Here is a 14,119-nt window from a genome sequence, read left to right as displayed (position 1 = left end):
ACATTCCCTTAGAAACAGTGGTCCTTGCCAATGCTGTGAGGTTATTCCTGGAAGTAGCACTTTGGAGGTCGTTATTTTGGGATAAAAATGTTGCCTTCTAAGGCTTGAAGCTCCAGTGCCTGAAATATTTAAGGAAGCCCTCATGTTTCCTTTGGCCACAAAACAAGTCACTTCACCTCTTTGAGACCTTGAAAGCATGTGTCGTCTTTAGTGTGTTGCTCTGCACCAGCCCAGAGGGTCTGCATTGTCACAACTTTGCGAGGCGAGTTCCCAGGCGTAGTCTGCACCCTCACCATCTGTGCGGGCAGAGCACCTTCATCTCCCGGGGGATGCGAGAGTTCTGCCGTGTACAAGCCAAGAAATTAAACCTAGATAAAATATTCATTTCCAATTTAGATTTCCCAGGTTTTGAATTTGCAACATGGCAAAGAACATAATGGTCTAAAAATGTTCTTGCTCTTTGAAGTTCATCACCAAAGCTGGTTTTGATAATTGCCTAGGGTGAGATTATTAGTGACACACATCTCCTTAATGCACACCTAGCTGGAGGCTGACCCTACTCCAGAGCTTCCAATCCAAATAGATGAGACGAGGATACATCAGTGCAGCTTGCTGTTGATGTGCTAGTCCTGCAATAGTTGGGATAACTCCACTTCCAGAGTTTTGGTTTTATTGTTTTGTGGTGGGGTTATTTGTTTTGTTTTTTTAAACTACCTGCAGCTGAATTTAGGTTAACTTCAAATACCCCTGAATACAGGATGTCCTCCCAGATTACACGTGCAGCTGCAATGTGATCTCCAGACGGGCCCTCTGGGTGATGCTGTAATGCTCTATAACAGCCCCCAGGTAGCTCCCAGCAGCTGAGAAGCAACAGAAACATCTCTTTATATAAGTTCTCATTTGGGTGGATAAAACAAGACTTGCACTGATCTGCCATGCTGAAACATGGGGGCAAATTTCAGACAATTTATTTTTAGAGTTGGTTCTTTTCTTTCAGACTTTTCCCTATGAAGTCCATGAGCCTACCCACTCAGTCACTCCCTGTGGGACCTGGCACTTCTCTCTTCCTCTGTTTTCAACAACTTCCCTATTCCAAGTAAAACTTCAGAGTTGTTTGGAAATGCTGAAGTCAGTGAGACACGTGTATGGGATCTCAGCCATAGCTGCAGCTGGGTGTACAGCCCTGATCCTGCCTCTGTAACTGGATGGAGAGATCTGTGCCTGTCTGGTCAGTGGTGGGACCCACAGGTTCAGGTTTAGCAGATGGAGGGGGCCCTAGTACCCACTGGTGTGATATGGATCTCCCAGTGATTATGCAGCTCCCTTCACATCTTTTATCTACTGCCGCTCTGTGCACTTTGTTCCACCAAAAGCCTTTGATGGGACCACACTTCTGTGGCTGAGGCCAACAGGACCTCTCATGCCCTTCACCACCATAGCTGTGCTCAGGTCTCCTCTAGCAGCACAGGGTGGAATGCCTTCCAAAGTGATAATACATCAGCTCCAAAAGTCTTCCCTCAAAACCTTAAAATATACTATTTCTGCAAAAACCATATTTCACTACTCACTGTATCTACTTCAGATTTCATCAGTAAGGATTTAAGCTGAACACTATGCTGCTTTTGAAATGGCTTTTTATGGCACAGTAATTGAATTCACTGCAGTGAGTGATGAAGACACCATCATTTACTTCATCTCATTGAGAAACACAGCAAGTCTCTACCCTTCAGGTCCATGGGGCTCTTCAGTGAGCCAAATGCCATCTCGTTCTGGAAGTCAGCACAGAGGGATTGACGTGCAGGAGTCTGGGAGGTGGGACTGATGCGCAGTGTAGGGCCTCTGGTGGCACACACTGCGGTCCTCTTAGCCCAGATACCAGGAGACATTCACTTTTACAAAGAACAGAGAGCGCAAATAAGTAACAGTTAGTACAGATGCAAATTTTAGCAGACTTTTGGCTGGTTTTTCTTCTTTCTTTCCTCTTCTAAATTCTCTCCAAATTCCAGGTTTTAGAGAGACATCTTTATCAGAAGACACCTGCAAAGTGTTAATGCTTGTCTAGGAAAAATTCTCCTTCCCTCCCACCCCAGTAGGGAAACAGTCTGTGATTTGTGGTGCTGACGTGTGTAGCAGGAGAAGGAAGGGGTATGCACAGCACATGCTGTGTGGGCTCTCCGTACAGAATGCATGCATTAGGTGCTTGTCCCCATATGCTGGGCACAGCGATAGCTGCCCTCTTCAACCTCAGAACAGAAAACTCCATAACATCTCCCAGAGGTCTTGTCAGGACAAAGGTTAAAGGGGTGGTTCTGCCTGCACAGAGCCTGAAAATCAAAGCTCCATCACATCCTGCTCTGCTTCTCAGCTGGAGTACGTGGGCATGTGTCCACAGAGGTGGGCAGGTTTCCAGCAGGGTGAGGACTGAAGCTGTGGTCTCTGTCCTGTGCTCTAAGGTTGGTGGGAGGAGGAGGAACTGGTACAGAAATCAAACAGCATTTTCCTGGCATGGTGAGGTTCAGTGGGATGATTGCTAGGTTTGCTGGAGAGTCAAGAACAGATGGCCACCACTTGTGAAGGGTTTGGCAGTGTTTTTTGCTGCTGCAATGATTTCTCTTCTGTGAAGTTGAGCATGGGAAGTTCTGCCTGATGCAGGAGGATGCGCATTGGCCTGTCTGTTTCTCTCTGCTAAAGAGGCCCCTAAAAAGGTCCCTATGTGGGCCACTGTGAATGCCAAGATAATCCTCTCTTGGGGAGTAGCCCACCAGGGCTTTAGGAAATCTCAACCTTGTTTCTGGTGTTTCCAAAAGTAGCAATGACCTCAGCAGCTGCTGTTGATGGAAGGTGTCCACCCTGAGAGTGCCATTGCCTTGGTCCTTTACAGAAAAGGCCAACCTCCAACAGCAGCCTGTAGATATGACTGGCAATATAATCATGGGGCATTTGGGTAGGTGGATCTCCCCATGATCTGCCTGTGTCATAGGCTAACCTGCTTTACTCTGAACCTTACAAGACATCCAGAAGCCTTACTTGTGGGGTGCAGACAGCTGCTTGGAGTTGGGGTCTATTGATCCATGGATCTCCATGTCCTCATGACTTACTGAAATTAGACAGTGCTGATGACCAGGAGACCGGCATCACAGGGAGCAATTTGTCCCAAGAGACATGTTTTGGGCTCTTGCACCATCAGGCCAGGAGATGGCTGCAGCCTGGCAGGGCAGAGCTGTCATCATGGCTTCCGAGCCCCAGACGCGAACAAAGTAATGTGGTTTCCAACTTCTATTTTTAAAGTCCAGAAATATGCAGCAAAGTTCCTGCCCATGTCTTCTGAGCACAGTGCTAACCACAGCTGGGCACTGCATGATGCCTTGGTGGTTTCTGTGTGTGCCCAAGGAATGTGGCTGGAGCATCAGCAGGTGACTTAAGGGAGCTGGAGCATGAACTTGCTGCAGATTTTGGACCTAATTCCCTTGCTTAACTTACTGGACTTGCTGGATACCTTAACCTCATTTCTCCCAAAGTATTTGGCAAGAGACACTCTGTAAAAGGGGACTTCCCCTCTGCACAGTATAATCCCTTAAAAATCCTTCATTTTTCAGTCATTTGTGCCTTGCTCCCACTTGTTCTTGAGCACTGCTGCATTGCACTATCTCAGAGGTCATGGGATTTGGGCCCTTGTTTGAGGCCACCCAGGAGTTCTGTGGTGGGGGAAGAGGGAGTGGGGGAACATAAGTTTTCTGAGCCTTCAATGTACCCTCCAGCTACTGAATCACTCTGCATTCAGCTGCTTGGAAAATCTGACTTTCCAGAGGCAGATGCAGATCGCCTGGAGCAGTTCTGCTGCCATATGCCCTTTCACATGTTTGGCCTGGGCTGCTTCAAGAGCAACTCTTCCTTCAGTAGTGATTAAATTACTGTTCTTGGCTGGCTTTGATAAACTGTTGTGGAGCTCAGCTAGGCAGCAACCTTTGTAGTTTGCTCTGGGAACAGGGTGGTATTAGCTCCAGTTTTCTGGAAAGGCAGCAGAGGTGGGGACAGTCACTGATCTGTCTGCTCGCAGCAGCAGGGGTCAGAGCTAGCAAGAACTAAAGTGCCATGGATTTCTAGATACTGTGTGGTGTCTGCCTGTGCTGTTTCTCAAGACCCTTTAAAGTTTCAGCAGTGGGTCTGGGCATCACAGTTTTCTCTCCAGATGTAAAAACATGACCTAAAAACAGAGGCCAGCTCTTTTGCTGGGTCTGCTGGTGCCACATTCCTGGGTATGGCCTGAAATGACATGGTGGCCCTGCAGCGCTGCCTGTAATTGTCACTCTGCTTCCTGCTGAAATAGCACCTCGCTGTTCCTGCACAGCCCCGGGTAGCAAGTGCTCTGCAGGGAAATGCCACATGTCACTGATATAATTGTGTTTCTGGCTTGCAGCGCTAGATCGGAGAAACTCCTTGACCAATGGAGACTCAGGACTGCATTTGTCCCCTCCTCAGAAGAGCCTGCCGGACCTACCCCCTCCAAAGGTATGTTTTGCAAATCTTTTGCTTTTTACTGCCTAGCCCTCCGCCTGGGGATCCGAACCCCTTGGGGCTTCACTTTTGTTACGAACCATGCAGCACAGCTAAACAGAGAGACCTCTGCGTGTGTATGTTAGTGAGGCAAATAGTCCTGGTGAGCTTCATTTTTAAAAAAATAAAATATTCAACTAGGGGCTCCCCAGTGTACGGGTTTCCACCTGTATGCTTCATCTTTATGGCTGGTGCAGGCACTGCGGCTTCCTGGTGGCCCAGGCAGCGTGGCTGTGCTCCAGGGTGGCTGGGCATCTAGAAAACCCTGCAGCTGGTTCCCAAAGCTCGTGCACAGATGGAGCAGGCAGCTATGGGAGCCTTGGGCTTCCTGTGCATATGCAGGAGCACTGTGCAAGCATGGCAATCCAGGCTCAAAGAGGAAAACAACTGAGATTTTCAAAGAAACAAAGGTGATGATGGCTCTCAACTGTTGCTTTGGAAATCTCCTGCGACTTGTAAAGCAGCTGTGCCTGGGCTGCTGACATGAATTTATATAAGCCAGAAATCCTTCAGCTGCAGGGCAGTGGGGTGATCCCCAGGCAGAGCCAGGATCTCCCTCGCTGGCAGAGCTTTGCACGATTTGGCCATTAGCAGAGAAGATCAGGTTTGCTTCCAGTTGAAATGCCTGGTGTTGTCTGTTCATTGAGTGACCATGCCGGGCGTTATGCTGGTTGTACAGCCCACAGGTCTGTGAGGAAGAGTCACTGGCACTAGATTTTTCCGTAGGACAGCTATAAATCTAGCCAAGGTCCAGTTCAACACCATCAGCTTTCAGTGGGATTTTGTCTCTGTGCCAGCAAGGCAGCCCAGCTGTCCGAGAGAGACTCGGGTCATCCTCAAGACCCCGGATGTTGCTGTTCAGTAGCTGATCCAACATGGGAATTGCTGTAGCTGGGATTTCAGGATGTGAAAGGAAAGGAGGGCAGGGAGTGTGCATGGGGAGGAGGATGGGGTGGTGCATCCATCAACCATAGAGTAGGATCTGCTCCTTTCCCAGGAAGGAGAACATGGGGTGAGGCCTCAGGACTTCTGCCCAAGGGGCTGTGTGGTTCAGCTGGAGTTAGCTGGAGGAGCTGGGAAAATGAGGGGGTAGGATGGGATGCAGCTGACAAACCCTTGGATGCAGTGCGGTTGCTTGCTGGGAGCTGCTCCAGCCGGCCGGAGATACAGCGCTGGAGCTGGAGTCTCCTGGGAGCAGTGACTAGAGCAGGAATTACTGTTTGGCTTTGGGTTTCTCAGCTGGAGGGTGTGGTGGCTGTGGCAGGGAGGTGGGCAGGAGGACGGCAGTGCGGTGGAATGAAGGTGCAACCAGGGAAGCAGCAGCTGGGTGTCCCCAGGGCACCTCTGCTTGTGCTTGGTGCAGCCCAGCTTTCTGACTGGGCAATCAGGAATTAGAAAAAAACAGTCTTGGATTTTAGCTGAGAAGGGTACCTAAGCCATCCATCTTCTCCCAGGCCTGTGCTGGGAACTGCCTTCTCCCACCTGCTTACCACTGGAGCTAACCTCCCTTGGATAAAGCAATCAAGTACTTCCTTGCTGTAAGAATCTGAGTGTCAGAAAGTTGTTGGCAGCAAAGATATCTGAACATACTTCAAGGAGTGGGGCAAGGGAGAGCTTTAACGTGGTCCTAGTTGGTGTGTGGAAGTTGCTGCTGTGGGGAGATTAATCTTCCCAGTCCTGTTTGTTGCTTCTGGCGTGGGCCAGGAGCCATGGCCACCTGGGCAGTGGAGGAGGGAGCACAAGTTACACAGAAATGGGGAGGTTAGGAGAGGACCTCAGAACATACCTATTTTAGCTCTGTGGAGTTTTCTGTGGTTTGGTGATATTAAGGCATCCTGTGGTGTTGCTCTACACTTTCTTTTTGAGGCACAGGAGAAGTCTGGTGATAAAGTTCTGCACAGCAGATTGTCCCTGGTATTCACTGATACCAACAGTCAATGGGCAACCCAACAGGGGTGGCCCAGCTGGACCCCACTAATATCTCTGGATTTGTCCCAAAGCAACCTTTAAACAATGAGTCCTGCAGGCAGTGGCTCAGACATTGGTGACCTTTCATCTGCAGTAGCCCTGGCAGTTCTGCTGTTTTCCACAGCCATCCACTGAGAAAGTCACGCGGTGCGGATGCAGATGCCCAAGATGGTTTTATTTGCATGATCCATTGTGCTGTAAAGCAACAGGCAAATGTTCTGCAAGGGCCAGCCTGGGTTAGGTAACACTGTACATACTCTCTGACTTAAGCTAGAGACAAAACAACTCCATGCCTTTATGGAAAGAGAAGAGAAAAAAATAGCTTCTAGGGCAGCTGAGGTGCAGTCCCACCTAGTCCCTGTTGGCTTCCATTGTCTGTAGGAAACAAACCAGAGCAGCCCCTTTCCACCCCCCCTCCCACCTTCCCTGGTACTTTTGGGATGGTGTCAAATAAACCCACAGCGTTTCTTTGTGTAGGCAGTTTGTTTATGGTCATAGCACAATATGAGCTGGCTACATGCAGGAGGCCACCGCAGGTGGCAATTGCAGACGCATTCCCTGGCCAGGGAAGGGATTAAGTAAAGCTTTGGAGTGGCTGGGTTTGATTTTGTTTCTTTAATTTAACACGTTACGACAAGTTCCTAAACCTTTTAAGTCTTTGGAGGCAAGTGTTTTCCGGCAGCGTGTCCTGCGTGACTCTGGAAAGCAATTTCAGTCTGCTCACAGCATCTGGCAGACCCATATAGGAAGGATTTTTCATCCAGGACACTTAAGATGTTTGCAAGATTGGCAGATCCATGAGCAGCCCACCCATGTGGGAGCAGAGATGCGTGCTTTGGGCCGGTGTGGTCAGGGTACCTATCTCCTCAGGCTCAGCAGCACCTCCCTTTGTGGGCAGTTGCTGGCCAGAAAATCTTTTCCTTCAAAGCTTCCTTTCTACTTCTGGGCAGCAGTACTTGGTGGTGGAAATATCCAGGGCAGGATGGGCAGCTTTGAACCTGAATTTGATGATGCTGGCATGACCTGCAAAGGGACTGATCTTGCCTTAGACCGCTCTGCGATGCTGGTGCCCAGCGGCCCCTCTTCTCCAGACCACCAGGAGCAATCACATGGGCTGGCAGGAAGGACTATGCATGATCTGTGACCTTCAACACTGCTGTCTCTGCAGAGACCTGCTCTTCTGTCTGTCCCCCTGGGAGGAGTGGGGCTTTATCCCTGCACGCACTGCATGTCCTATCCAGGATTTGCACAGGTCTCAGTCAGAAGCCAGTTGAAGTGTTGTGAGCCAGATGGTTGTCAGATGACCGAGGGTGGTTTGACCTGGGTGAGGCAAGGGTACATCTCACTGAGGAACAGGGGGACGCTACTGTCGAGTCATGATGGGAGATGGGATGCCACACATTTTGGGAAGAGCGGAAGCTGTGTACTCATCCTACTGTGATCTGTGGCTCCACTGTCTCACGTTCAACAGCTATGTTAATTACTTGAAAAGTTAAAAGTTTTGTTTCTTTGCTTCCCCCCCCCTTTTTTTTTTTTTTCCTTATGTGTTGGTATTGCTAAAGGATCAAGGCTCTGTTTTTCTTGCCAGCCCTTGCTTGTGTTTAGGGAGGGGTTTGGCAGGCACCACAGGGATTTTCCATCACTTGGACTCTTTTCAAAGGCTTATTTTCCATCAGTGTTGTTTATCCATTTCCTTCATTTTTTGCTCAGAGCACCATTAAAGATTCCTGATAGTTCCTAAAGAAGAGATTTTTAGCTGTTGGTTTGCTATCAGTTGGAGACTTGGAGACACAACCAGTGACTCTCAGGCCAAGCTTTACAGTGTAAAGCCAGGATTGCACTGAAAGTCCGCCCTTCTGGTTCCCTGTTAAGATAATCAATAGCACAGAGGATCATCCCCAGTTATGATAAGCAGCTTACGGGGGGTCGGTGCAGCAGGCAGAAGGTAAGGCCAAAGGGTTGCAATTGCTGCTTTTGAGGAAACCTGTGAGTTGATATTCCTAGGGCTTTCAGCAATATTAAAGAAAATAACATTTATAACCCAATTATGCAGTAATTTCAAATAACTCCTTTATATTTGAGCTAACTGTACACTGGAAACCCTCAACAGACTTTCTTCCCTGTCATCTCAACCAGTTTACATGGAAATCCTAGTGTACAAATCTAAAAGATCTCATCCAGTAGGATGCACTTTAGTGCTAAAAAAAAAAAAAGTATGCCCCATTGTTTTCAAGGATCTGTTTTTACCTTAAATCATGCTTCTTTTATGTATTTATTCTGCAGATTCCTGAAACAAAACAACCTCCGGTCCCCAAGATCGAATCCCCAGAGGGATATTATGAAGAGGCTGAGCCATATGATGTCTCTGTAAATGGTATATCACAGCTAACTCTCTGGGGGATTTCATGTGGGAGATGGAGGACTTGAGGTTAATGAGAACAAGTAAACAAAAGCACGGACATTTCTTACAGCTTGTGTGGCAAATTTGTTTTCTGATGCTGGTCACACTTGATATTGCAGATCTAATGCTAGTTGGAAAGAAAAAGCTACTAAATTACTCAAATTCTCAACTTTCCTGTGGAAATAAGTAGTACATCAGGGTTAATATAACATCACTGTAAAATATTATAAACCATTGTGGGTTTTCTTTGTCTTGATGGTTTACTGGCAGATAGTCTGTAGTCAAATGCAGGTTTCTATTCAGGAGTGAGTGGTGAAGCTGTGGTAGCTTGCATTCATGTCCTAGTGCTCTAATCATCCCTTTGGGGCTCAAAATCCATGACTGTTGGTCTGTTAGATGTGATAACCATTTTTATAATTGGCTATTTATTCAGCTCTGTCTCTTGTGGCAGTTTAACCATCTGTAAACTCAATTAAAAAGCCACACTTTGTGTGAGGGGACAGTGTGTGGGTTCCCTCTGCGCACACTCGCTCGCTGCCTGGGTTGGCACCTTGGCACCTCCCAGCAATGTCCTCAGCAGTGCCACTGATACCTGTCACCTGTGGGCTCCCCACCCTTCAGGAGGAGACTGCTGCATGCAGGCTGAGCTCCCAGATTTCTCACTTTTTAAGATGTATCAACTGTATCCTTCTGGTGAACACCCTTCATGAGAGATTACCTTCCTCTGATCTGATAGCAGAGCTGATCTTGTCATTGCTTTATAATCCATTTAAGCCCAAGTGAGACAGATTATATCGCTCTGCTGCAGAAGCAGATCTCTACTCATCAGCCTTGACTGCAGCAAAGCGGGGTGCAATGATGTACATGGCGTGGGGCAGAGCTGAGTGTGGAGAGTCAAGGCAAGCAAAGAAGTGAGTTAAGGGTGAAAGATTTGGATCTAAAGCCTTGGCTGTAGAATCTGAACTGCTTATGAGAGAAGCTGAGTCCTCTGCAGCACTAGTGTGCACCACCAGGCTTTGGAGCTCCCTGGCAGGGAAGCACCAGCGGTGACACTGTTTGAAGCAGCTGGGGGTTGATGCATCTGAACAGCCCTCACTCTGTGTGTGCACCTTGCACTCCTGGACAGCTCGTAGCTCCGTGTGGGTCGTTGTTCTCATGAAGGCTTAGGAGCTACATTGCTAAGCAAAAAAGGGACATGCTGTTTCAGCTGCAACCGCGTTACAGTAATGAACAGGAAGATCCTGCCCAGTTCAGGTGGGAAAAGGGGCAGGATCATCATGGCCAGGGTGAAATGTGCCATTTGGTGCAGAGGAAAGGTCCCCCCAGATCTGCTATGTGGAGTTAGGTGCCAGCTCGGTCTTGTCTAAATGCTCTGGGTTGTTTGGCCGAGGTCAGGGCTGTGATGCACAGGGTGTGGGGGGGTGAAGCCCTCCTGCAGCCAGGATGCACAGGTTACTGTAGCCTCATCCCCGCAGCGGGTTTCCAGTTGCCTGCACTGTAAGATAAATGGACTTTTTTTTTTTTCCCTGCTGCACTTTGGGGAAGTGGATGATGTGCTAAGAGCCATGGCATGTAAAGACATACACCGGATTAGCTGGAGTACAGCCACGGATCCGTGTGCTGGGAAACCCAGGTTGTGTTATCCAGGCAGCTCCATAAACTGACGTTGTGTTCAGAGCCTTGGCTGGCAGGAATGATAAGCACACACCCAGCTTAAACCTCTGCTTTTCCTTGGTAACCTGCTGATTCAAGATGCAAATACGTCCACCATCCACTGAAACCCAGGCTGGTCTGGTGCCTAAGGAAACAAGAGATCAGAGCCCTGCAAAAAGAGAGAAAAATCCCATATGATGGAAGCATGGTCAAAATGAGGTGGTTCTGGGCACCGATGGGGCAGTCTGTGGCTGCTATGAATAGCTGTTTGACCAGGGGGCTTGCTGTTTTACCGAGCAGTATGGCAGCTCTAAGCGGAGCTAGGAGCCCATGAAGCATGCAGAGATGGGATGTGCAAGTCCAGGCAGTCCCTCGCCACCGAGGTGCATGGTGCCTTCGCCTCATGTGACTGCTCAACCACTGGTCCCCTCTGCAGGCCCCAGCAGGTCCCTTCTACACAAACCACCTGGTGTGCTGTAATGCCGACGGCTTTTAAGGTGGTTTGCGTGAGAAGGAAGGCAGCATCACGTCACCGAGAATCTCTGTGCTTTTTGGCAACCTCATGTTTGAGGTGGTGCCTTGGGGTAAGCGAGAAGGAGGAGCAGGGAGAGAGATGTGGAGCAGCAGGTATGTGGCAGGAGGAAGGAGTGGGGGTTCAGGAAAGGGTGAAGTGTGGCATGTTGTGCAGAGGGGAGCTCAGGCAGCGATGTTGGGAAGCTGCTGGTGCCCCTGTTTGCCTCAAGAGATCAGGCACCAAATACTATGGCACAAACCTGCAGGTCTCAATCCTGCCCATTGATTCAGTGAGTAGAAAACTGGGCTCCCAATCCCTTTTTCCCCCACTTGCCTTATCTGATAGCAATAGTACCCTGTACCTGTGATCCATGGAATGATGCTCATTGCTAGCAACTGCCTTGAGACCTTGGTGTGACTGCTGATGCTAAAGGGAAGTCTGGACATGCATGGGTTTGCCCTGGCCAAAGATGCTAAAGCCTGACCCCAGTAACCCCCAGGCCCTCTGTGCTCACCCCTGTCTCCCCACAAGCTGGGTTGGGAAGGAGCCGGCGGTCCAGAGAGCTGCTGGTGGTGTTTCTGACAGAATTACAGCGCAAGCCTTGGAAGACACCCATGAGTCTCTAAACAAATGGGCGTAGTGCAATCAAACAAAAATAGGAACACCACTAAAATTAGTGGGTGTACTGCCAAGAAAGGACATCAAAGCAAGTCTCCAGATGGGCTGAGGAGATAGAGGATTTGTGCAGCGTCAGAGGTGGGACTGGGAGGCACTGCAACAAACCATGGGTGAATTAATTAAAATGAAGTGGGCAGGTGAGACTGCTGGGTCTCAGGGTCCCTCTTTCATCAGCAGGATTCCCGCCCCTCTGCTGGGGACGCCTCTGCCTTTCATTTCACAGCTCCAGCAAATGCTGCTGCTTCCCTTTCCTTCTGGGATGAAATGTGTTAAACTGTTATCCTCCTCGTCCTCGTCTGTGTTTGCATAATTGAAGGGTGCGATAAGAAACAGAGTGAAAATGCAAGGGGCAACATGACTGCCAAGTGAGCAATAATTATTCCGGCTGAAATAGCTCATCTGCCCTCGCTGATTTTAATTACGATGGTGACGATTCCATTTTAAAGGGAATTGCCTTGTTTGAGGGGATGGATTGAAAACGTTGTCCTTGTTTGAAGTCTCTCTGTACGGTGTGCTCCTCTCAGCAGCGGGGACGGGGCAGCCTTGCCGGCTGAGGGGGGAGCGTGGGGCTGAGCTGGACTGATGCCCTTGTTCTCCACATTTGCTTATCTGTGGCTTTCTCTCTTTGTCTCCTTTTCTCTTTCCTTTTGACTGTGCAGGTCTTTTTGGTAGGCTTGCTGCGGCTGGACCCAGGCCAGGGTTGCAGGTTACTGAGGGCGTTATTTATGCCACAATAACAATGGGTATGGCATGCTTTCCAAACCTGAAGTGCCCTTTTGGTTTTTTTTCTTTCCCTAAAAAAACTCACCAATGACTCAGTCTTAGCAAAGATGATCAGGCGCCTCCCCCTAGAATTGCCCATTAGATGTATGGAGGGTAATCATCTCTCCCCTCTCTCTGCCCATGCCAGATATATGCAAGGCGACATTTTTTTGTGCCTTTCCCTGTGCTCAGGATAACAATGAAGAGAACTTCCCTAGCTTTTATTCCCCTGGTCCTGTTCACTGATGTGGAGCTGATATGTGGTAACACTGGCTGTACTGACAAGTAGCCATTTAGCGAACGTTGAAGGTGCTCCACTCATGCAGAGGCAGCTCTGGTGTGTGAGATGGTTGGAGCTTCCTGCAGCATGGTATTGATTTAGTTCCCTGGAAGGTCATGGGAAGACAAACAGGAAAGCAGAGGTGGATTAGATAAAGACATCCAAGAACATGGCTGCCACTGATGTCACAGTAATGAGAGGATGAAACTGGTCTAAGTTGAAACTGTCAGTAGGCAGAAATGGAGACCTTGTGCTGAAGTGCCTGAGCTGTATGATTTGGGATTGAGTGAGCCCTAGTAATGACGACAGTGTTGTCTCAAGTCACCCCAGCAAGGTTTGTTCTAGTTTGCCAAATCCTGGAAAATGCCTTTCCATCATGAGGTTGTAGCAGTGTCACCAGCCCAACAATGGCTGCAGCTTTTCAAGTAGAAAAGAGTTCATCTCATGGGGCACTTGTGGTTGATGCACAAAAGAGCAGCCAGGGCTCCACCTAAGAGCACGAAAGAAAAGTGTTATTCCCCCAGGAGAAAGGGGGCAGCCTGAGACCTAATGCCTAGGCGAGGGTCGCCAGACACACCCAAAAGGGGCCAGAGGGGCAGTAAGCAATAGTCCCATGTTGATAAGGAGGGAGATTTAGAAGATGAGGTTCCCTTAGGCATCCTTGCTGCTGCTGCATAAGGAAAGGTCCGTAGCAGTGCAGAGGTTCAGCTTCTTGGTATTACTAGGGATAAGAAATCTCAACACTTTTACTCTGGCTGAATTTCTGCCCAGAGTGCCTGTGGACAAGGACTGCATAGTGATAATGCATTGTGGGGTAATGTTTTCCCATAAGAGATGGACAGTCCAATACGTTGAAGGTATGGAGATGGTGAGCCAGTAGTGTGCTGTCAGCACCATTCAGAGACTTTGAAAGGGAGTATTTGCTTTTTAATAAGCTTGTTTAGTTCGTGCAGTTTTGTTCACTTGACGGATGTTATAGAGTGAGATTTCACTGGGGCTAAGGCTGTAGCTTTGTTACTGCATCTCAGTTCCTTTTATTTTAAGAACAAATAAACCCAACTTAAGAGATGTTCTTCAGTGGAGCTCCTAATGCTTTTTTTTTCTCTTCTCTGGCTGCTTTTCCTCCTTTTATTCTGCACCAATGCTGCCCAAATCTTACCATCTTGCTCTGTGACCTCACCTTGTGAATAAGAGCCTTACTGTAAATGCCAGCAGAGCATTGCAGATCCCCCTGCAGTCAGTGGGAACGTTTTCATTGTTTCTGATGAGACTGGTACCAATGACCAGCTGTTCCTATCAGCTGAAAACT

The 14,119-nt window shown here is 48.6% G+C and overlaps 1 protein-coding gene across 6 annotated transcripts in view; it reads left to right on the top strand.

Moving 5' to 3' along the window:
- The window catches only part of AFAP1L2 (actin filament associated protein 1 like 2), a 73,441-nt gene that overhangs the window by 46,009 nt on the left and 13,313 nt on the right, over window positions 1–14,119 (top strand). For 5 of the 6 annotated variants that reach the window (XM_074875347.1, XM_074875344.1, XM_074875348.1 and 2 more), the window contains exons 4-5: window positions 4,418–4,509; window positions 8,806–8,896. In XM_074875347.1, coding sequence (XP_074731448.1) covers window positions 4,418–4,509; window positions 8,806–8,896 — 183 coding nt within the window. Of the gene's footprint in view, window positions 1–4,417; window positions 4,510–8,805; window positions 8,897–12,427; window positions 12,512–14,119 lie in introns of all 6 variants that reach the window. The other variant, XM_074875350.1, reaches the window with a different exon arrangement.

Source organism: Strix uralensis, chromosome 7, assembly GCF_047716275.1.
Source record: "Strix uralensis isolate ZFMK-TIS-50842 chromosome 7, bStrUra1, whole genome shotgun sequence".
NCBI classification, from domain to species: domain Eukaryota; kingdom Metazoa; phylum Chordata; class Aves; order Strigiformes; family Strigidae; genus Strix; species Strix uralensis.
This window is presented reverse-complemented; position numbering and strand designations above follow the sequence as displayed.